At 39.0% G+C, this 24,754-nt stretch overlaps 1 protein-coding gene across 1 annotated transcript in view; it reads left to right on the top strand.

Annotated features, from left to right (window-relative positions):
- Window positions 1–24,754, top strand: part of CDH2 (cadherin 2) — a 116,182-nt gene that overhangs the window by 81,257 nt on the left and 10,171 nt on the right. Inside the window, exons 6-14 of the mRNA XM_005479260.4 lie at window positions 1,404–1,548; window positions 2,604–2,776; window positions 7,662–7,799; window positions 8,161–8,346; window positions 10,254–10,510; window positions 11,850–11,992; window positions 13,186–13,419; window positions 13,766–13,999; window positions 15,229–15,368. Of these exons, the coding sequence (XP_005479317.2) occupies window positions 1,404–1,548; window positions 2,604–2,776; window positions 7,662–7,799; window positions 8,161–8,346; window positions 10,254–10,510; window positions 11,850–11,992; window positions 13,186–13,419; window positions 13,766–13,999; window positions 15,229–15,368 (1,650 nt within the window). The remainder of the gene's footprint in view (window positions 1–1,403; window positions 1,549–2,603; window positions 2,777–7,661; window positions 7,800–8,160; window positions 8,347–10,253; window positions 10,511–11,849; window positions 11,993–13,185; window positions 13,420–13,765; window positions 14,000–15,228; window positions 15,369–24,754) is intronic.

Here is a 24,754-nt window from a genome sequence, read left to right as displayed (position 1 = left end):
ATTTACCACAAATCAGATTATCAAATTGAAGATGAACATCTGCTTCAAACATGACTTGAGCAGCCAGCATTTAGTTTTGTATGAGATATGATTTGAGGAGTTTGTAGCAGATTTGTATTTATTGTACTTAATAAGGCTAACTCTTACTATATTTAAGCAGCTTAAATACATTAACATACGTAAACAGTGATTAAATGTATTTAGGTAAAGTAATTTTAAAATATGGAAATATGGGTACTGTGGCTTATATTTCAAGTACAGGCCATTGATCACAGTCTCCACTGAACTGTATACTTTCCAGAAGTTTATTTTTAATTCAGCAACTTAAATTAGGATGTGACTGCTATTGGAATTGCAGCAGCAGCTGTGATTTGAGAAATGGATGGGAAGAATAACATACCAATTTTTATTTTAGGGCCAAATCTAAGCATTTTAATAGAATTGTAAATTAGGCCTGTCAGCTTATGAAAATGATGTTCTTTGCTCTAAAGAAATTGAAAAAGTAGACCACAGATTCCAGTACCAGTGGAAAAGGAAAGTTGCAAGGAGGACGGGGAGAGCAGGCTGTGATGTAAAGTTTCCTGTGCTTTTGGGAAGCCATGCTGAAATCACCCAGCTCCTGGAGAGAGTTTTCCAGCAAGTTGGGGATTAAAACACTCCTTGCCTTGTGTTCTGGGGAGATCTTTGGGTGCTGCTCCTAAACAGAGGACACAGCAGGAAGCATCTGGGGGGGAAGTGTGGGTGAAAGGCTCTCAAACAACAGCTCTAGCATCCATAAGATTTTAACTAAGAATTTGACATTGGCAATTCAGGGTTTACTGATTTAGGAATATGAGTCATTACCAGAGTGGTGAGTCAATAATGCCATCTTGCTGCTTTCTAGTAGCTTTGTAGCCATAAGATACGTATGTGTATGTATATACACGATGGGCATCAGCAGGACTGCTATAGGAGAAAGTTGCTCCTTTCCCTAGCAATGGCCATGCTCTGGTCTAAATACACAGATTTCCATTTAAATCTCCACCTTTTTAGGGAATGTTTTCTAATAGCCATTATTAAAACCAGAATTCTATATGACAAAAGCATTAGTAGTGATCAAAATTGCACGATCTAAAATAATTTTCATCAAATCAAAGAAGGAAGTCTGCAACTTAGAATAGTTTGGAAGTCTGAACATCAGTTCCATTAGCAGCTTGGGAATTTAAATTAGAATAGTTTGGAAGTCTGAACATCAGTTCCATTAGCCGCTTGGGAATTTAAAAGGTAGATATGAGGGAGCAGTGGCAGATAAGAAAATACACTGAGCTAAAAATGTCTGGCCTGAAATTTCCTGTCACTATTATTATATCTATTTGCACCTGTATGTTGTGAAAATTTTAATACTTTTAATGATATTTTTGCAGCTGAGAGCACATGCAGTGGATGTAAATGGAAACCAGGTGGAAAATCCTATTGACATTGTTATTAATGTCATTGACATGAATGACAATAGACCTGAATTCTTACACCAGGTTTGGAATGGGACAGTCCCTGAAGGATCAAAGCCAGGTAAGATGCGGGCTTTTGGGAGGCAGAGGTATTATTTCGAAGTATCATGCTTACAGTGTCATTTTGAAGGTGTGATGAAGGGAGTGCCTTCAGACCTTGTAATACTTTGAAAGGTGTCTTTAGTGTGATGAGCAAAATCTCAGATCCTCTGTCTCCTTATTTCACCCTATTTTTAATGCACTTTTTAGCATGTGGGGATTCATTTCCAAAAGGCAAAATTGCTATGTGCATGAACTAAAACCAGGGGAGGCTTTAAGTATATGACTTCTGGTTTATGGTTTTCAAAATCCTAATTATAACATCACAGTTCTTACATTTATTTTTATGATGGACATTGATGTTCATTTAGTTGACAGGTCAGGGTATAAGAGACTTCTGGAATGTCACTAGATACAGTTCTAGTTCTGATTCCCAGAGGCTTTGCAAATACTGGGATTTGAAATCAGTGTCATTTGAATTCTTGAGAAAACCTAAGTGTTGTTCAGATCTCATTAAAATTCTAATCAGCTCAGACTAAAGTTTGCACTATGGCTGAAACCACTTCCTTAATTTGTCAGAAGTGCAAAATGAAAGGTTAGCACCAGAAATGTGTTTTCTAACTTTGCAGTGTTTACTTGGCATTTGAGATCTATCTCAAAGACTTTTGAAAGAGTATTATTTATATTGATTTTCCATCACTATCAGTATGTTCACCAATTCTGAACAATAAGTATATTTCCTTTGGCCCAATTAATAACATAAGTATCTAAACATGAAATGTTCTTTTGTTACAGAAATGTTATTTGTGGCAGAACTGTAGAGTTTCATTGTTTATGTAGCTTCTTCAGTTATAAGCAAATCTAGTCTTTTATAAACATAGAGTATTTTTATCTCCTCTTATGTATTTTAATTACTCTGTTGGTGAGTCTTGATTTTAGCCAGTTTGTTTTAAGTAAAGAAAGAATGTGCAGATTTTACCAAAAGAAACATGTGCTTTGACCACTGCTTGTAAAGTGATCTTGTATAATCTGAGTATAAACTGTTTATATAATATCAATTATTTGTCCTGCTGCTAGGGACCTACGTGATGACTGTTACTGCCATCGATGCTGATGATCCCAATGCCCAGAACGGGATGCTGAGATACAGAATCTTGTCCCAGGCCCCGAGCAGCCCCTCTCCAAACATGTTTACAATCAACAACGAAACTGGTGACATTATCACTGTTGCAGCTGGGCTTGACAGAGAGGTAAGGCAGGTCGTAATCCTGTGGGCTGGGTTGAACTTAATATTGCAAAGATTATGGCTCAGGGTGGTGGGTGGATGAGAGGGTGAGTGAGGAGCTGGACGTGAGCTGACAATGCGCACCTGCAGGCTGTCATACCCAGGGCTGCAGCAGAAGCAGCATGGCCAGCAGGTCAAGGGCAATAATCTCCTCCTCTGTTCTGCTCCTCTGAGAACCCACCTGGAGTGCTGCATCCGGATCTGGGGTTCTCAGCACAGGAAATAAGTGAACCTGCCTGGAGCAAGTCCAGAGGAGGGATATAAAGATCATCAGTAGGTTGGAGCCCCTCTCTTATGTAGATAGGCTGAGAGAGCTGGGGCTGTTTAGCCTGGAGAACAGAAGGCTTTGGGGAGACCTTATTGCTTCCTTCCAGAACCCAAATGGGGCCTAGAGGAGAGCCTGGAGAGGGGTTTTTAGTAAGGGCATATAGAGATAGGACGAAGGGGGGTGACTATAAACTGAAAGCAGGTGCATTTAGGTCAGATAAAAGGAAGAAATTCTTTACTGTGAGGGTGGTAAGATGAAGGAACAAGTTGCCTAGAGAAGTTGTGTATTCCCCATTCCTGGAAGTATTCAAGGCCAGGTTGGATGGCATTCTGAGCAACCTGGTGTAGTTGGAGATGTCCCTACCCAGGGCTGGTTGTCTGCAACTATATGATCTTTAAGGTCACTTCTAGTTCATACAATTTCATGATGCTGTGATATATTTCTCCCCCTCCTCAGTCTTATCTTACTCCTGTTCACCCTGTTGACACCAATTGTTTTCCTAGTCTCAGAGTACAAAAGCTCAGAGGAGAGAAAATTACATTAGAGATGAAACTTGGACCTCTTTGTTCCATACATGTAGTTACTCTTGGCTCTCTGGGGTCATGGAAAGGATCTTATCCGATAAGCCTGTTTGCTCTTAAGAAACAGATACATCTAACAGATACACACTAAGGCAGAGCAATGCAATAATAATAGTAGCAAAAAGAAATAATCTGCAAGGTGCATCCTGTCTAGACAGTTCTTCACTGTGCCCACCACTGGAGAAGGAGCGTGCCAGATCCTCTGCTCTGATTCACCCATCTGTGAGGTTGGGAATAAAAATATTTCCCTCCCAACTCCAAATCTGTCACACTAACTGTGCTTTTAAACCACTTGAAAACTTCACAAGAGATAAGCGTTATTTTATAAACAAGCTATAAAATCCTAACAAACCTCTTCTGAATACATCTTGTTTCAACTTCTGTATTACTAACCTCATTTTAGCTCATTAAATCCGAAGTACTGGGTTTGCTGTTCATCTTTTAGCTGCTTGTTTATAGTTATTTAAAATGGAGAATAAAAATGCTTTCTAAAGTTCTGTGTTTGCTATTAATATTCTGATGCATTTCAGTTTGAAAGGGGCAATCAGAAGATTTGAAAAGCTAAACAGACTGTTAGATATTGCAATTAATTTTTGAGGTTTTATTAACATTCATTCTATTTAAGTTAGTTTTGAAGAGAAGGGATTTGAGCAAAGGAAAACCCTGAACTTTACAGTATTGCCCTATTAAATTAAAAGAATGATGGGCAGCTTTGCCCTTGTTTTTAAATTCCCCTGGTCATCTTTGACAGATGAACTTTCAGAAGGACATAGCGATAATTCTTGAGGTTTTATCACTTGGTGACTAGCTATACTGGAGGGATTTAACTCGGAAGAAACCAGCTGCCTGTGGAGCTTAGAGCCTCACATTAACAGTTGGAAAAGCCTTGTCATTCACCATCAGTTTTCCTGATGGATCACTCTGCTGACACCCAGATGGGTATATATAAACATTTCTTGAACATGTTGGATATTAATGATTAACGTTAAATCATTCAAATATTAAATTAGACTAATATGAAATAAAATGGTTTCCTTCCCAAGCTTTGCTTCCTCCATTTCCTGAGTCATTTTGTGGAAGTCAATTAAATTAAAATGACTGGGAGTCTAGAGAGCCAAAGCTGAATCACCTTCTGACAGTGGGCCGGGGAGTGCCTTGTTGTCCTTGTACCCCAGCTGCTCTGCCCACTTCTGCCTTTCCACTCTTTTCTATAAGTCTTGTCTCTCCTGATAAAGCTCTAATTAAAATCATAAACTGCTAGGCAGAATTTTAAATTCTTAAATAATGTGGCACATTTTTTATGGGAGCATAAGTGTTGTAGGCATTAAAAAAAAAAAAAAAAGTGGTTCCTCTGATAGCATTCCTCATCTGCTGGTATTTTAGATTAACATGCGCAATGCATTATCTGTGCTAACATGCACAGGAGGAGATTTGCTTAGGTAAGGAAACTCAGCTTAAGGCAGAAGAAATCTTTCATTTGTTATCTCAAAAGATGCTGTTTCATGAGATCCAGCTGCTCTTATTTCTTCCGTTATTGCTGTGGAATTCACTTCAGCATTAAAACATCTGCCTTGCTGCTGGAAGTGCTGAAGAAGGCAGGCAGGGTACTTGAATTTACACACTGACATTCCTGCCTCACGTGAGGTTAATTCAGTGAAGGGCTCTTTTATTTGGCCTGTGTTGAAGTGGAAAGATGTGAACTGATGAGGTCTGCGTTCTTTCTTGGAGCTGCCAGTTTGCTTTTAGATGTGTTGCTGCTAAGTCTCTGTGCAGGCTGCTGACACATGCTCCATGGCTTATTCCTGGCTGCTTCTCAAGCCACAGTAAAAAGAGACCACCTCCCCCAATTTCCCCATGCCTGGAAAGTTGTGTGCTTGTTGATTTCTGAAATTTCCCTCTCAGCAGTTGATCTGCTTTATGTGACTGCTGGGAAGAGGGGAAAAAAACCCAAGGAGGCAAACGAAAACACTGATTTGCTGTCTTTTGGGGCACTTTCTGGGGAAGTTTTTAGTGTGCTGGTTCTGTTGGAATTAAGTAAGATGACTATAAGGAAGCTGAGTCTCTTTGTAATAGTAATGGAGTTTTCCTTAATGAAATTTTGCTTCTTGGGATCAATGTATTAAGACCCAGATGAATCAGAAGCACCTGCTGTTTCAATAACATAGAATCATATGGCAGTGAGATTTGCTTCAATACTGCTTTAGATTTTATTGCTTCACAGTAAGTAAAGTATGATTTTTTTTTTCCTGGATGAAAGTGGTAAAAGCATTTCTTTGATTCCCTCATGACTTCTACTCTTATTGCTGTCATGAAGGAAATCTTTAAGATGTTTAAAGCCTATTGAAGGTCAGTTTGCAAGTATATTTTCCAAGTCAGAATTCCTGTACATCTATGTATATATATTTATGCATTATTAAACCTGTATACTGCACTTCTGTAGACTTAATACTAACTACTCTTGCTTTTTTAAGGAATTGTGGGATGCATATGTAGCAATTCACATTTGGGGTGTCTTGTAAGGGTTCCTGTGTGAAAGAGGGCATGAGCATAAACAGTTATCTTCAGTGGGAGATAAAGATCCATAGAGCTTATTTTTAAAACTTTCTATTCCATGACTCATTGTTGCTGCTTGGAAATGTGCAAACCGTTAAACCTCTCATGTCTGTCTTACTGTCTGGCCAAAGTTTGAAAGAAAGCTAAATACTACCAGTAGAATTGCCTGCCCTTGCTTATTTTTTTGTATCAATACCTGTAATTCCTTTTCATAAATGATGTGATTGTAGGGGTGTCCTGCTCAGGGTCAGGAGTTAGACTCTCTGATCCTGATGGGTCCGTTCCAACTCAGCATGTTTCATGATTCTATAAATTGTTTCCATGAGAAGTAATCTGTCATATACCCCACTCTTTAGACAGTGGAAGAAAATAGTGTACCAAGTGGAAAAAAAAAGCCCAAAACATAAAAATAGGCTCTTTTTGAATTATTTTTATTTTGCCAAAAGGTTTTCACCAGTAATAGCAAACTGTTTGTGAAAGCGCTGTTTCAAAGTAATAGCAGCTCCTTGTGTTTGTGTCCTTTCTTTTGGGAAGAACTGGATAGTAACACTTCCCTGCAAGGAAGGACAATGAGCTGGAAGAATGAAAGAGCATGCGCAATATTTGAAAGGAATGAGTTAAAATAAACTAATAAACTTTTCAGCAACTTTATACAGAAAACATCTTTATGTTTTGTTTTTTTTTTTTAATAGAACCTTGTCTAAGTTGTTTTAAGCAGCTCACCAGGCTGAGGTCAGGTCTCCACCTGGCACTTTGGGTGCTTAGGGACCCTGGTGGCCCCACTCCAGCTGTGAGGGGGGAGCGAGTGCCCGGCTCAAGGGCCGTTAGCAGCAGTGGGGGGAGAGGGGCCCATGGCTGCCATACTCAGCCAGGGTGTTTAACATTTATGGAAATAGCCCATTTGTTTCTTCCCTCCCCCTTTCTCCAGTGCCCTTACTCGTCTCTGTTGGCCTCAACGTCTTTGGTTTCCATAGAGATCACAAGAAGTTGCTGCAGCAGTTTTATACTCAGTCTTGGCTGAAACAAAACCTTGGCACTTGTGGCCGTTTGGCCGACAAACCTACCTTGGCTCAGCGCTCTCAAATGCTTTTGAGGACTTTCCCTGTTTTAGTATAAAATGCACTCTGGCTCTCTTTGCGCCGTTTGAAAAGCATTGTTAAACCTGTGATCATGCATTAACTGTCTAAAGTGGTTTGATTTATTAGAGTCGGAAGCAGTCAGCCTGTCCTAACCTTGATGGTCTTTCAAGCAGTAGTTCAATATAAGCAACCTGCTGCTGTATCCCTGTGGCACAAACTTCGCTTGCTCCTGTCATTTTGGGTGATGCTAACTAGAATAAACAGTGTGATAGGCTCCGTTGCTTAGCAGAGTGCAATTTTTGGGAACACCTGCTGTCCTATGGTAATGTTAGTTTTGTCTAAAACTTATGTTGTCATTTTGTGTTTTAGAAAGTACAACAATATACATTAATAATTCAAGCTACGGACATGGAAGGAAACCCAACATATGGTCTTTCAAACACAGCAACTGCTGTCATCGCTGTGACAGATGTCAATGACAATCCTCCAGAGTTCACTGCCATGACTGTAAGTACAGGATAGGAGTTACTGAAGGATGTGCATATTTATAACCCTTCTATGTTTCTCTCATTATATTCACAGACAGTAAATATTTATTACTTATTAAATACCATACTGGCAGGCAGAATCAAAATATGTGCAGAATATATATCCCTTACATGCTGTGTTCTGCTTTTGACCAAAAGGCAAAAGCTGACAAGGGAATCAAGCCATTGGTTCTCTGGGTGGTCTCAGGTAAACTTCTTTAGATAAATTATCAGAGCTCCAGTGAAGAGAGGTGGGCTGCCCCACTTTGATGAGTGTTCAGCCTGGTGTGGCCCATGCATGCTCCCCCAGCTGAGGTGGAGTGTTTCCATGGTTTCTGCAGTTCTACGGGGAGGTGCCGGAGAACAGGGTGGATGTGATCGTGGCGAACCTGACGGTGACAGATAAGGACCAGCCGCACACGCCGGCCTGGAACGCCATGTACCGCATGACCGGGGGGGACCCCACCGGCCGCTTCACCATCCTCACCGACCCCAACAGCAACGACGGGCTGGTCACTGTCGTAAAGGTAAGGCCTGCCTGCCTTTCAGAGACTTCAGCAGCGATGGGGGAGGTGGGAGAACACCAAAATGTGGGAAATGTGAATTCCTGAGGCCAGCATGAATCTGGAATTAAATGGATGCTCGCCTTCTTTTGGAATCAGGTCTATCTCTTCAGTTGTTACCTTGCTTATGCTATCAATAGTATTCCTCCTGCTCAGTTTTAAAAATCAGGCTAGGCTGTTAGAAGTTAGAAATCTTGAATCTTTATTTGCTAAAAGTTAGAAATTACTCTGTGAAAAAGTGTCTGCTTAGTATTTTTTGCTAGTCTAAACAATTTCCTACCTCCTCAATTAGTAGTCATGCATGTCGTCTGCACATTTTATGTCAAGATGTTCCATTAAGGAAGAGATACAGGCAGTCAAAGCACAATCAGAGAGGAAAAAATAATAGGTGGGAGGGTACTTCTACAAGAGACATTTAAAGACTGGCTATTTTTAAAACCTCATTTAAATACCTTTTATGGAATAACCTGTCTATCTTCATTCTCTAGCCAACACAGCTCTGTGTTGAGGGATGACTTATTTCAAGTGATAATAACAATGTGATTCTATAATTAAACCTGCCAGGCAGTAGCCACCTTTCCTCATGACCCACTGATTAAATGTCTCATCTCTGAGTTGGCCTGCTCTGGTTTTGGCTGATCCATTTCAAAGTCAAATCTGCAATGCCAGTAATCCCATTTGGAAATTAAAAAATTCACTTGTCCTTTTCTTTTTTTTTTTTGTTCTGTTTTGTTTGATTTCGTTTTGTTTCATTTTATTTAATTTCATTTTGTTTGATTTTAATCCTCCCAGTATTTAGATGACAAAAAGATACAACCTACATGCAGCATTAATAGTAATTAACAGTGGGTTTTTTTAAGAACTGTCTCTGGTTTATAACTGCTCTTCCCCAGAGGTACCAATTGTTGCATTGCAGTCTTCCAGGAAGAATTATGTGACTGTCTGTGCTTTTTAGCACTCCTTTAAGTGCCCAGACATGGGAAGAGTTGGAAACCTGCCTACAGTTTTTATTGGCAGTGCAATGACTTGATCTGTCAACCTGCAATGAAGATTAGATTGTCTCTTGTCACCTCCTTCATACTGTCACATGCCAACTGCCCCAGTAAGGTACAGGGTTTTCTTCCAATCTGGGATCTGTGTGAGTAGTACAGTGCATAGTACAAAGGGAAATCCTGTCTCCAGGAATGCCTCAACCCTGTGCAGCATGTCAGAGGAACTTTAGATTCACACTGTTTTTATTTCTTCTTAAGTTGGAATTCTGGCTCAGTGAGGAACTCTCCAAACGGAAGGTTGTCTTCACTGGGAAGATGGAAGCTGTAGGTATATCAGAAACCAGGCTGACTGGGATAACCAGGAGTCTTTCTAGTGGGATGTTGAGGACATGAGAATCTCTGATCCATGGAATAGCTATAGTCATGAGCTTGTTTGAAGGAAACTTCCATCCTTCTTTCTAACAGAAAGAGGCAGCTTTCTGTCCCCAGGAGAGATCATCAGGAGGCACATGTGAGTGCTGGCACAAAGCTGGGAGCTTCTTCATCATTTTGTGATTAAACTATTCGTTTCTTCATTTGTCTCTAATGGCAGTACCAGAGTAGGTTAAATCCCAGAATGATTTCTAAAGGTTTCTAGCTCTTCTGACTTCAAAACTGCTGCTGCTGTGTGCAGAACTGAAACCGCCACATGCTGCTAAGCAAAACCCCCAGTTCGTGGGCTTGTGTTGAGGTGATGGTATTGTGCTCTCTTCAGACTCTGCTCATTTTTCAGAAAAGTACAAGTAATCTTCAAAAATGTGCTTTAAATTTAAAATGTTACTGTGTGTCCATTGCTACTGTGAGTGAACATTAACACTTCCTGCTCTTTGCTCTTCCCAGCCTATTGACTTCGAGACCAACAGGATGTTTGTACTTACCGTAGCTGCGGAAAATCAAGTGCCTTTGGCTAAGGGGATTCAGCATCCTCCTCAGTCAACAGCAACCGTGTCCATTACGGTCATTGATGTGAATGAGCCCCCATATTTTGTTCCAAACCCCAAGCTCGTGCGTCAGGAAGAAGGGCTGATGGCTGGGAGCATGTTGACAACTTTTACTGCTCAGGACCCGGATCGTTACATGCAGCAAACCTCCCTAAGGTCTCTATAAGCACTTTGCAATGTCTGTGTTATGGAATGGGTGGGGAGCAAAGAGGTGACTTGTGAAATGACTGAATATACTCTAGCACACAGCTACCCAACATGTTGTGTGAGTTTTGTGCTCAAAAATCCCTCTCTCCAAAGGGATTTTTGGCTGTAGAGAAGGTGAACTGACCAGGTGTGTAAACTGGGTCATTTCCTCATCCTAAGTCCCATTCCACCAAGATAGAATGCAGTTATGCATCTGTGGTAAAGTATATGTTCTATCCCAGCAAATTCAGTCAGGGCAGACACGTGCTTCTGTGAACTAAGATCATTTGCAATTAAAATTCACCAGTAATTTTCACATGGCAACAAAATCGGATTGTTGATGAAATCTGAAGGGTTTTCTTTTCATTTTATCTCCAGTAATGCAAAGTGGGGGTGTGGTCTGTCTGTGAATTCTTGTATGGACAGCTATGATCATAATTTGATCATAATTTTTCTTATGCCTAAAACTTTTCTACATGAGCGTACCTCATGTAAGAAATGGGCATTATTTGCAAAGCTAAGGCTGTGACCACCCATGGATCAGGACTCACCTGTTCCAGCTTTTTTTTTTTTTAGCTCATGTAGAAGAAACTCCAGAACTTATGTTCTGTCTTTCCTTCCAAAATCAAGATGATTGCAATTTTATATTCTCTTGATTTTTGGTTAGCTGTCTGTAATACTTTGCTCATTTCTGGGCATAACCATCATAGAAGTGACAGTATGAGGACTTCAACATTAAGAGAGCTTGCACCTGATTAATGTCAAAGACAAAATTTATCAGATAGAAGAATGGTTTTGAAAGACACTTCTCTTTCAAATTAAGATGAAAAACATGCAGTAAAACCAGGGCATCTGAAAATGAAGTAATACTGAAGTGCTAGAACAATATAAGTTGGTGCAACTAACACTATCCATTTTTACTTCTCTCCTGCTCTCAGCACTCTGACAATATGAAAATTAGTATGACTAGCTCTGTAGGTGTAGAAAAACCAAGTAGGATCCTGACTGAATACTTTAATTGAGTCTGAGTATTAATGTTATATAGTTTATGGTCATTATATGATTTCCTCCAGTTACATGATAACTTATAGGGCAAGGCACTTGAATTGAAATGCAGGACTGGTTTTAATATGTATTTCCAAGAAATTTACTGTCAATGCTTGATAAATGGAAATTTATTATGGAAAATAAAATACTATCTTCAAATTCCAAAAACATGTTCAGAATACAAATTAAAGTACTAATACTGTCTTTGTTGTCAGTATTTATGTTGGTAGATAAATAACGTAACTTATGATTAAATACACAGGTACTCAAAACTTTCAGATCCTGCAAACTGGCTGAAAATTGACCCTGTTAATGGACAAATAACTACTACAGCTGTTTTGGACAGAGAGTCAATATATGTGCAAAACAATATGTATAATGCGACATTTCTTGCTTCTGATAATGGTATGTATCAATATTGTGCATTTTTTTCAAAAAGCTTTTCATCATTGTGATTGAATGGCATTCAGTTTTACTGGGGCAGAAAACAGGATATGCTTAGAATACATCCCGTTGGAAATCTGTATTACTATCAGACCATGTATAATTTCCCAGCTACTTGGGAAATGGCTGAAGAATAATTCTCTGAGTTTATAGAGAAACACTGTCTTGGTTACATTAGTTGAGTTGACAGCAAATTGAAAAAGCCCTGCATGGGTGTGTGGTAGGTTGAGTGAATGCACAGCATGAGTGGGCTTTATGGGGAGTAATGTGTCATTGGAGGGGCTTTGTATTTTCCCACATTCAGGCTGCAGCAGTGCAGAGGGAAGAGTATCTTTTTGTTGTCAGTTTGTTAATGACAATTAACACTGCTCAGAAATGAGTCCTTTGATTTCAGCTGGAGGGCTGTACTGTTCATAGCTGATAGCAGGAAGATGGACAGGCACGGTTAGGGACATTCTCACATTATAAGGGAAAACTGAAACCCTGTGGCTATTTGCCCTGGAAAATAGACATGGTAAAAATTTCTGAACTGGAAGCTTTATCAACTGTTTCTATACTTTGGCTCTGTTCTGGAGAAAAGACATAAATGGAACTGGAAGATTATGGGAGGTGGAATGAGAACCATTGCTAGCTATACTGAAAAATTCAGTGCCAAATGATCACATCAGTGTGTGATTCCAGCAAGATTTATAGAAGCATCACACATTCAATATGGATGGCAGGAATGTCCAGAAATAGCATGATGAAACTCAGTATTAGAAAGAATTTAAATAGCACAGTTATGGTAAAGAGTGATCTTAAGCCTTCAAAGTTAGGAAATAATTTTTCCAGAGGACAAAACATCCCAATTTTGCACCTTCTTTGAAGCCTTTGATGTGGACCATCTCTGGAGATTTACTGTCTGTCTGGTCAGTGAAGTGGGTGAGTCTGTGATCTATGGATCTGCAGTTATTTGCTGAATTTTGCTGAGTAGGGCCATTTTTCTGAGTGCAGACTACATAAGAATTATTGTGTTAGCAGGGCCAGTGACAGTGTTAGATTGGTTTTGTATAAGAATCCCAAAACTGAGGTAAACATGTAAGTGTGTTGCTACAGCTTCGTTTAAATAGCTTTGCAACTGGAAACAGGCTTAATGCTATTTTGTTTTCTTTTAGGAATACCCCCAATGAGTGGAACTGGCACACTTCAGATATACCTGCTGGACATCAATGATAATGCCCCCCAAGTGCATCCAAAAGAAGCCACAACTTGTGAAACACTGCAGCCTAATGCTATTAACATCACTGCTGTAGACCCTGACATAGATCCGAATGCAGGCCCGTTTGCCTTTGAGCTGCCTGACACACCTGCTAGTATTAAGAGGAATTGGACCATTGTTCGAATTAGTGGTAATTAACATTGTGGAAATCTTCATAGTTCTAAAGAAACTTCTGCAAATATCTTCTCTGTGGTATTATTTCACAACGTACATGAGTTTGGTTGATAGGAACAAGAAATCACCTTAGTTTAAGTTCCCAGAGGAAAAGAAATTAGTTTAAGTTCCCAGAGGAAAAGAAATTTTAAGAAAGAAAAGATGGTCACAGCAGTCAGGAAGTCTGTTACCCTGAGTATCACGTAGCAGTTTGAGTAAGAAGTTAACACTGAGCTGAAACATGAGCTATTTTTGCCAATACTATTTTAATCCCATGTGAGCAATATACTACTTTTTAACCAGCACCTTATTTTCACTCACAGGCGATCACGCCCAGCTCTCCTTAAGAATCCGGTTCCTGGAGGCCGGCATCTACGACGTGCCCATAGTAATTACAGATTCTGGAAATCCACATGCATCCAGCACTTCCTTGCTGAAGGTGAAGGTTTGCCAGTGTGACTTAAATGGAGACTGCACAGATGTTGACCGGATTGTTGGTGCTGGGCTGGGCACTGGTGCCATCATTGCAATTCTGCTTTGTATCATCATCTTGCTCAGTGAGTAGATAGCTCTCTTATTTTTAACTCCTTTACTCTTGTTTTGCAAGTACAATATTACTTATTTTAGTATCAGGTACCTTGACAAACACAGGGGAGTTATTAAAGGCTTAGATCCAGGAATTGTTGCTGCATGTTTCTGTGTTTTGGACAAGTATAAAAACTTCCTGATAGTACAGGATTTAGAGTTGGACAGAGTACAGCTAGCACCTGTTTGGCACTCAAAGCCCTGCATTGGGTTTGCGGAAGAGATTTTCCATGGATACTCATGGACACTTGTGGTGTTACATCACTGAGTGGCCAGGTTGAAGATGTGATTAGTCCCCAGGCTTCTAATCTGTCTTGTGCTGCCAGTACTGTACAATTTGGTGCCATCCATAGCGGGTAAAAATGCTTTTAAGGAGTGCTCTGATGTTAGTTACTACTGCTGTGCTTCAGATTAATGCAAGTAGGAATTACTGTTGGAAAGTAATGCATCAGAGCCCTTTGTGTAAGGCCTGATGAGAAAGGCAGGTGTTGCAATGATGTGTATGTTTAAATACTGCATAAAGCTGTACTAGTATTTTATTTTGTGTGAGTAAGGGAAGTGACTAAAAATCATGATTGTCTGTCCAGTGTAGTAAATTAGATAATTAGATTAGCTAGCTCTCCTACACATTATAGTTAACTGATTGCCTATTGTGGTGGAACACAAGGGAGAGATTAGCCTGGTCATAGTGCACTATGCACCCATCTAGAACATAGAAAATTATGGAAAGGAGTAATTAAAAAAAAAAGAGCCTGGATAAGCACATGATTCTACACAAGCACGCAGTGCATTTACTTTCTTGATAGGATAAATTTTTAAAATGCTAGGTATGAAACTAACAGAGCCTTATTGAAGGAAGATTTCTTTCTGAATATAGTGGTTTATGAAGCACAGTCTTTCTTAATTCTTTTCATGGGAAGTTTATTTTGCAGATGTGGAATGGATTAGTTACTTACAACTTTGAATATGTGATTGATCGATTTCTAAACCGAATTGTCTATAGTGGTCTGATCTGAATCATCTCTTACTTAAGCTGCCTTTTGTCAAATTATTAATTTTAAAAACCCCCAGAGCAGTCAAATCCAACTTCATTGCTTTTTTTGTTTTCTTCTTTTAAATCTTCACATTAAATTTCTACAGTTTTTATGGCTGTAGTTCAGAACTAAGGTGTGGTTTTATCTCTTCCATTTTTGCATTACAGTTTTAGTTTTAATGTTTGTGGTATGGATGAAACGCCGTGATAAAGAGCGTCAGGCAAAGCAGCTCTTGATTGATCCTGAAGATGATGTGAGGGACAACATTCTGAAATACGATGAAGAAGGGGGTGGAGAAGAAGATCAGGTGAGGAAAGGTTAATGGGTTTTATGTGTAGATTTACACTTCTCTCTGCACTTTGTTTTGTTTACATTGAAACACTCCAGTAGGTAGCTAATTTTTACATTAAGTACTGAAGGCAATAACTTTAAATAAAACATTGCTTTATCTTTTTTTTTTTTTTTTTTTTTTTGCCATTACAGATATACCAATTGCTTGCCATTAGGATAAGATGTAAAAGCAGTATCTTGTCCTCTTGTGGTAGAAGCCTTCTGACCAGATTCCAGCTAAGGCTGTTATATTTAAATGAAAGTTAACATTTACTGTCATTGCTGTCTGTAAACTTTCCTCGCTCCCTGTCTGGGAACTTGTACAGCAACACGAGTGCAGGGTGCCTAATATCATCTAAACCAAATACAACCCTTTCTTGGTGGTGGGTGAATGCCTTTCTAGATAAATAGTAATGTTGGCTATTGACAGATTTGCCACCACTGGGATTTCAGGCTTGGAAAGCATTTAGGTTTCAAGTAGCTGTCAGGGCACATCTGTTTTTATTCAAATGCTTTCCCAGGCAGGTGCCATGTGCATTTACTCTCATGTCACCTCTGGTTGAACCACTGCTGATATGTCAGAGGGCTAGGAGTGATCTGTATATGCTAAGAATAGTGTCTTTTCCCCCCTCTCTCTCCAAGTTAGTGGATTTTCAAGCAGTGTGATTTCCTTCCTTTAGAGGACGTTTATTAAGTGCGTTATGAACATGACAAACAGCAGATTTATGCACATTATCAATGGTAGAAGTGAGTGTAGTAATTACAAAGAGAACAGTGCATATAATAGAGTCTAAGAAATTTTCCAGTTAAAAGCCTTGAAAAATTAAGTGCAATTCTTCCACACATCCCCAGTCTCAGTCATCTGGCACTTGAGTTATCTGAAAAGTGTCTCCCTTCACTGCTACAGACTTCTGTAGTTTCCTTCTGCTCATTTGTTTGTTTATCTGAAATTTGTGTTCCCCTTAGTAATTTCCATGCTTCCTGCATTTCCCCAAGTACTGTTCCTACTTCCTGGCTTTTCTGCATAATGTTCTTCTTAGGCAGTTTTCAAAGGAAACTTCAGTTTATGCAGTTTTGGAAAAATGCTTACGTTAAATAAAGTGAAAACAGCCCTTTGAGTCTATGCATGTATTCCAGATATTTGTACATAGTTTCAGTACAAGAACTGCATCCTGTTCATGCATCTGTTGTTGTACAGAAAAGTTGCAGTCTTAAAATTAGGAAACCTCAGTCCTGTGAGAAGTAATTTTTCAGTTCACATATTCCCAGCTCCTGTTCATCCCGAATTCTCTGGGGGATCTGTTCAGCAATTGTCATGGATCTTTAATTTTTAATTACTGTCCACACAACCCTCAGGACAGAAGTGAGTTAGGTTCACTGAGTATGGTGCATTGGGAAGCCATAGGTGATGGTAGGGTAGCTTTGGGTGGGATTGTGCTGCAGATCAGAAACATTAACCACAGTAACCGTGTACAATGAGAGCAAAACAGGAATGGTTCTGAAGTCTCTCCTCTGCCCTTGTTGTGCTGTGCTCCTCTCCATGTGGCAGTGCTGTCTTTGTGAGAGGTGCAGTCAGGGTGGCGTGGCAGGAGGGAGCGAGACATCCCGTGAGTGCCGCAGAGATTGGCGCGATGTGAAGCGTCCGTAATCGCAGCAAATGAGCGTACTGTGCACAGAGAAAGGAGAGCTGCCAGCAGGTGCACTGGCAGGAAAACAGGGAGGAATGTGAAATTAGGACTGTTTCCTCTCACAGTGGACATCGAAAGCATCTAAACCTAGAGAATTTTAAGGGCTTTACAAAAGACTGAATGATTTTTAGTCACAAACCCCCTTCTTACTTTCTAAAGATGAACTTTAAAACCACTACTGCGATTTAGTTATCTTCACTGCAGCCACTTTGTTCAAGATACACAGGTCCCCTTTTTGATCCATTGACAGTAGGCCAGTCTCTGGGGGTCTAAAACACACTTATACATTCCAAATGTAGAAAACATGTCCAGAAAAGAACAGCTTGTACAAAGTGTAACAAGCTTTTGTGACCATTTCTAGTGTAGCCAGTTTTATACCCCTGGTGGCAAAGTGGGGGTAGGTTCTCCCATAGCTTAAAAGCTAGGAAGTTGTTCCTATGCAGAATGGATGAAGAGAGAGCACAAACTTCTCATCTTTTTTTTCTTGTCTTCAATGGACAATGTAAATATGTTCTGTTTTGCTTTTCAGGGAGATTATTTGACTTTATTTTGGTCAGACATTTTTTAAAATCTAAATTCTTCCTGTGCTTAACTAGATGGTAATAATTCTTAGATTTGTTTTTTCTTGTTTCCCTCCTGCCCCCCCTCATTTTCTGTGCCCAGAGGAAAGAGGGAGAATGATATTTCATTGGGGTTTATTTGGTTTTGCACACATTTATGTGAGATTTCAGAACCTAGAATGCAGAGCTTTTTGAATGTCCCCAACAAGTTCCCTGCAAGCAGTAATCTCATTTTTGCAAACCATGGCTTAGCAAAATACTGCATAAGCAAAGCTGCGTGCAGCATTGTGGGCAAAAGATACTGGCTAGGAAGATCTTTGTGTTTTTGTCAATGTTAATGAAAGTATTCACGTTTCAAAGTGAGTGTTCTGAAAAAGTATGGGAGTAACATCAAAAATGTATTTTCAGAATGAGGCCTCACAGGGTAAAACTGCACTGTTCTATTAAAATCAAGAAAAATTGCTTTGTGTCAATCTTGGATCCATAAGTCATCAGCAAATTACAGGAAAGTGCTCTGTGTCAATATTAACTTTTTTTATGGTGCACCATACCTAAAATCCTGAGGACTGATTAAACAAGCAGCTTCAGTAGAAGGCAGTAGACAAGGTGACTCAAACAGACAGCCATCCTGCCCAGGGTGCATCTCATGTGGTGAAATAAAAGGGAATTTTAAAAACTCATGTGCATCTCAGTGAAAACAGTATTTTAAAAGCTTCAGACATTTTCATAAAAGGTAAAGTTACTTTTATTGATAGCCAGCAAATTACTTTTTGAAATCACATGCTTCTCTAGAAGGACAGCTTGAATATTTACCTTGTGTGGCCTGATATTTCCCAGATGTTTAGGTTATTTGAAGATGAGACTGTTAGGGCTTGAAGGTAAGTGATAGAACTTAGGTCTCTCCGTATCCTGAAACAAATTAAATTTTGGAGGTTTTTTTATCTTAAAATATTTATTTATTTGAGAGGTTTAATTTATTTGTATTGAAACTATGCAAGTTGGGGTTCTTAGCTGTTATGGCAGACCCAGAAACTCCTAAAACATGTTCAGCAGGTTCCTTTCAAACTCTCTGTACATTCTATCAGAGTGATGTCTCCGGTAAGAAATTACATGAGTTCAAATTGCAGCTAATTCCTCTGAGTCACAGCAACTGCCAGAAACAAGTTGGAATTCCTTTCATTTTGTTGGTGTGTTTGTTTTTTTTTTTTCTCCTGTGCCAGCAATTCCAAGGAATTATGAAGTGAAATCTGTAATAAAAGAGCAGTTTAGTCCTTCATGAAGGTCTTCTGTTAATCCCATCTGAGGCCATCTTGGCCTGCTTTGTTCAGTCTGACAGACTGAATGCTTGTCAAGAAAATTGAGGATCTTGAATGATTCATAGTTGTCTTCTACCCTGGCATGATGTACACAGGGTCGTGTGATCTCCACAGCAGCTGAGAAAAATGCTATTAATTCTGTAAGCCAGAAAAGCTTTTGATCTGTGGGTCATAACTGAAGTCAGCCTGCTCGCCTCCAAAGAGCATTGTCAACACTGGAAGTGTTTTGGACTTTTTTCACCTAGAAAAAACAGGCTGAAAAACAGGCTCCAAAATGTTTACAGCACTCCTGTTGTTCCAGGCAGCAACTATCTGGGTTTTCTGAACAATGAATGTACCAGCAGAAGTTGGGGATAAGGGAGGAATGAGAAAAAGCAGAATTATTCCAGATAGAAAGCTTTGGATTCTTCTCAGGATTCTGTTTACTATTTTCTACTTTCAACAGTTGAGCTACCTGACTTAGAGGAGATGGGCCATGAGAGGGTTTGAGTCAGCATCATTCTGCAGAAGTCAATATGACTGGTTTGGGAAGGGGAAAAGTGTTGGGGATGGGGGTTTTTTTGGTGTTGGTTTGTTTGTTTTGGTTTGGTTTTGTTTTGCTTTGTTTTGTTCGTTAAACCCTGGTATTTTGTTTTGTTTTTCCTAAAATTATATCTGAATCTCAAACTCCTGCGGATGGGGGACAGTATAGTTTGTTACATTCTGAAACAGAAAGTTCAAATTAGGAAACTGGAGTGAGTGCCTCTCTTGACTATTAATGAACCTCATGATCCGTAGCTTGTCGTTGTTCAGCAAATGGGGAGGTGTGAGGTGCAAATGGTGAATATTTTTTCCTGATACAATGTGCTGTAAACTTGTAACACCAGTCTCAGTTCCAGAGAACCCAAACCTGCTGCTGAATGAGTGTTGGAGCACTTTAGCATGTGTTTGCAGCGTAGTTGCAGACACACAGCCCATCACACAGCCCATCACAACCCATAACCATCACTAAATCATTTTTGTCACATATCTCAGGCCATTTGTGTGACTTACATCAAGGTGGTGGGAGCTTGACTGGGATATGTGCAGCATATGTCAGCCTGATAACTGTGATACTTTTTTTTTTTTTTTAATCTAATTGCTATTGGAATATATCTCATTGCACAAGATGATTCTCTCCTTTGAGTTCATTTCTATAATGTTTTCTGAATTTTAGCAATACTTGCTCATGCAGGTAGTCCTGCTGAAGCAAGTTGTCTGAGCAAGTGGGTGGTATGCTTTTAAAGTATTGCAGATGAGCTGTTTTGAACATGTAGGATAATCTAGCCCTCAGATCTTTTCAGCACTAGAATTTCAATGCAGTGATTTTACTATTATTCTAAGTCGTTTACTGCTGAGGAGTCTTCATTGTCCTTCCTACATCAGTTTTTTTTACATTAATCAATAGCTTGCTTTTTGTCATATTTTTTACGTATTTACATAGAGAAAATCGTAGCATTTAACGCTGTTAATCGCATTAAAAAGAAAAGATGAATGGTTTATTGTATGTGTGCAGGATCTAAATTCTGAACAGAAATTGTTCTTTTATGAAAGGGTAGCTGTGTCCCTTTCATAAATGTGTGAGCATTTATGTGTCATAGATAAAAGCAAAATTAGGTAATCCTTCTGAATTTTTGTGTCTGGGTTTTGGGGTTCCTTTTCATATTGTCATAACTTTCTGTATGCCCGCATTTTGAGATAACATTAGTCTTCTATGCTTGGTCTTTTTACCTTGTAAACATGATAATGGTCCTTACCTACTCCATGAACTTTATAAATCCATGTGATTCGATTTTCTTTTTCACCACCCTGAGTGTTAATGAGATCATTTACTCTCAGTTTTTAACCTTCATTTTGCATTGCATTAAGAATAGAACATGTTTTATGTTCTGAAATTTCAAACATAATGAATGAAATAAAGGTTGCTATGATATTCCCCATGAATATACAGTACTATAATTAAAAGGTAGTTATTTCAGGGATTGTGTTTGCTTACTAAGACATTAGCTTCACTTTTTTGAATAAGTGACTCATACAGTGCTCCTTTGGAGGAATTACTGTCATTCCTTGGTGAATCTTTATCTCGTGATGTGAAAAGTAGTATTTTCATAATTCCATTACAAAATTGTTTTGTTTTATTTTATCATATCTAGAACCTCTGCCTGTTACTGCATTGTATCTGCAGCTGGAGCTTCACTTTCACCTTTCTTATTATGAAAAAGATAAGCTAGCTTCTTTGATATCTTAAAAATTATTAACTTGTAGTACTCCAGATGCATCTATAATAAAAACAAATGGGAAAATCAGTATGGCAGAAAGTAATCTAAAAGCAAGTGACAAAGAGCAACTGTTGGTGTAGGCATTTTAACTATCCTCCCACCTGCAGCCTACATCTAATCAGTTCTCTATCTTTGTTTTTTTTGAAGTCTCATAGTTTCAGGAAATGTAAGATTTAGGGGAGGTTGTAGTATTTTGCAGAAGTCAAGTAATATTTTATGTGAAAATTTCTGATAGCCTTTTAGGGTGATTTTGGTGGGTTTGGGGGTAGAATATATAGCAGGATTGGTTTTCATTTCTTTTTTTTTTATTTTTCTTTTTTTTTTTCTTCAAGATTTCAGTGGGAACATGCAGGAGTAAAATATTTCTTTCCTTACTTCCCCATCTCATTTCTCTATTGGAGTAGACAGTAATTGCCTCTGGGACAAAAAGGCAAAGCAGAACACGTGTTTTATCCATAGGTATTTCAGAGTCATTATTAGTTCTGTTCTCTTCAGAAAATAAAAAAAACTGAGTTTATACTAATGCTCCATCCTCTAAAAGGGGCAGGTAAAATTCAAATTTCTGCTACTCTTGCTTTATATGCACCTAAACCACTGCAGCTGATTGTGTTCAGTGGAAGACACTTACAGGTCTCACCATCAAATTAAGTCAAAGTGATCTGGTGACAGTTAGGTTTATTATTTCTTGTATGGGGATAGAGCTGAACTTCCATATTTCTTTGCAAAGGGTGCATCCCTTGAAAATGAGAAACAGGTTTAGTGGTTTTATTACATTATTAATGTGTCCGGTCCTGTGTTGGTGGCTAGGCAAAGCTTTCCTTCTGCAGAAGGTGAAAACCCAAGTCACCCCTAGAAGTGTATCACACACAGTCTCATGACCAGCCAGGAAATAAACCAAGAGCTCCGAGACAGCAGAGAAGCCAGAGTCATAAATCATTAATTAATGTCAGTCACATTCCAGGCACTAGGCTGTGGTAGTGGAGAGCTCAATTCAGATATAATGTATTAAAATATTTTCTGAGTGTTCCTTTCTCAAAAATGTCCATCCTGTCTCTGCATAGCATTTTGTAGTTTTAGTTCATTGTTGTTTCGTTCTGTTGTTTGCAGTTCTGCATCATAACGTTCCAGGATACATTCATATAAGGCAGTTACCAGTGACTGTAAACATTTTTTACTTTTAGGGTTTTTTCCAAGAACTTAAGTAAATCTTCTAATTCAGAACAACTAATGAGGATGACAAAAATAAAGATGTTTAAAACATCTCCTGCTGTAACCAGTCACTGCTCTATGAGGGATTATTACTCAGGTGCTGTTCAGTGAATAGCTGCCTTGCCCAAGAGGAAGTTGTTTAAGGAGGAGATTTTTGAAGGCTGCATTATCCTGTGTTTCAGTGGTTACTGGGGAATGTAAAATGGCCTTTCTTCTATTCTGGATGTTTCTTCTATTCAGGTGGAGGTACTTGAACTGTGCTTTGGCATACTGTGTGGATGTTCATTAAGAAGTGCTTTGAGGGGTTTTAGAGCCTTCTGCATACATTTCTGGTAATTCATAAGGCTTGGTTACCTGATTTTGACATTTAGCATTTTTCACTGGGATTGCATGTTTCAGGAATATAAGGTTTGAACTAGTAATGGTTGAAGTATTTTCTTAAAGCTGTTAGAACTTAGTGAAGAGCTAATAATGTCAATATTGCAATCAAGTTGGAGGGGAGAGAGGGTTAGTGGGGTTTGAGGAGAGAGGTGGGCGGTGAGATGGACTAATTTCATAAGATGAAACTTCTGATAAAATGTCCTTCTAACACTTTAAAGTTGTCATCTCTTTAACCACCTGTTATTAAAAAGGCAACCAAAGTGTCTCCAGTGATAACAGATCCCTTCATAAACAAGCAGAAAAACAAAAAATCATTCAGCTTGCTTCACTTACATCCCTGTTATAGAATGTGAGGTTTCTGTTTCCCTGTTGACTGTGGATTTGGACTATCAGACTAGTTCTGGTTTCCAAAGGCCTGAGTTTTTCTAGATGCAAAATGGGAGCAAACTAACATATGTTAGCAGTATTGCAGTTGAGAAAAACGAAGTAGATTCTCTCTTTCATCAACAATTTTAGGTTTGTCCAGAAGTTTGACAGGGAGAAAACTTGAACAAAACATCTGTTTCAGTCTGCTAAAGTCTAAACTGAAGGAAGGGATTTTTTTCTAGAATTGCTGGAGTTAGGACTAACCAGCCCTAACTAAATAAATACTCTGACAAAAATTTGCAGCCATATGAATTAGATACTCACAACTTTGACTGAAGTACATTTCCAATGGAGGGCCAAGACTTTTTCCCCAGTGAATTGCCAGTAATCCATAAGATTTTAACTATCAGAAAGTTATATGGGAAAAGGCTGGAGCAAAACCAAAGCACTGTAGAATTGTGGTCCTGAAATTAAGAGTTAAAATGATGACCCAGAATGCTGATCAAAGCTGTCTGTCCCAGCCTATCCCACCATGTTTTGTTCTCTCTTTGATGTGCCAGTTTTCCATTTAGCTGTCATTTCTACAGTTAACTATCTTAACAAACTCTGTTTGAGGCTAACTTTTAAGTCTATGCAGGAGCTTTAGGTAGTGTGTGAAAAGCTTTCCTGTCTGTGAAAGCAGCACTGAGTGAAGAGATGGGACCTCAGCACCTCTAAACAGCTTATGACCTGGCATTTTAAAGCATTTTTTCATCTTCTATGTTGCAATAATTGAGTAGAGTTACTTTAGACAGAATGTTGAAGCAGCTGGGGTGGTTTTGTGGTGCCTGGCACTCAGTGGGTTTGGGGAGGTGGTGGATGGGCTGGCCATTCCCCACTGGTGTGCAGCTAGTACTAGTTTTATGATAGGAGGGTTTGAGAGTCCAAGGTAGTATATACAGTGGATCTTCTTTGCACATCTGGACACTATTAGACCTGCCAGATAAATTTTCTCTGATAGAAGGCAAAATGACAGTGTCATAAATTACCCTAGAAAAGAAAACCAAAGTGGGATTCCACATAAGGACACGTTCTGCACTGCTGTTACGTCACAGATGGCTATCTTTGCTGACTTTCTAGCTATTAGAGTCTGCATATGTCTCAAACTACTAGATACATTCAAAAGGATGCCTTAGATGTGGACATAATAGACTGACAAGCTTGATTTATATTTCTGTATTAGCACTAACCAGTAAAAGAATTGTATACAAATGTGTGTGGGTGAGGAAAAAAATTGTAGAGTTGAAATGAATAGAGATGCTCTTCTGGTTTTAATACATTGTTATTTAACTATACCAGTTTGAATTCCTCCACAATGAAATGCTTAGATTTAAAAAAATAGATATGTATTTCATTTCTCCCTGTTGATGTTTTTCACCTTTTTCTTTTGGGTGAGTATGAAAAGCACTCGTGTTACATATTTATAAATTCTAAAAAGTACATTCTTCTCTGTTTGATAGGATTTTCTGATAGCATGTCTCTAAACTATTTTGATTTATTTTACGTA

Source organism: Zonotrichia albicollis, chromosome 1 (genome assembly GCF_047830755.1).
Source record: "Zonotrichia albicollis isolate bZonAlb1 chromosome 1, bZonAlb1.hap1, whole genome shotgun sequence".
NCBI lineage: Eukaryota > Metazoa > Chordata > Aves > Passeriformes > Passerellidae > Zonotrichia > Zonotrichia albicollis.
This window is presented reverse-complemented; position numbering and strand designations above follow the sequence as displayed.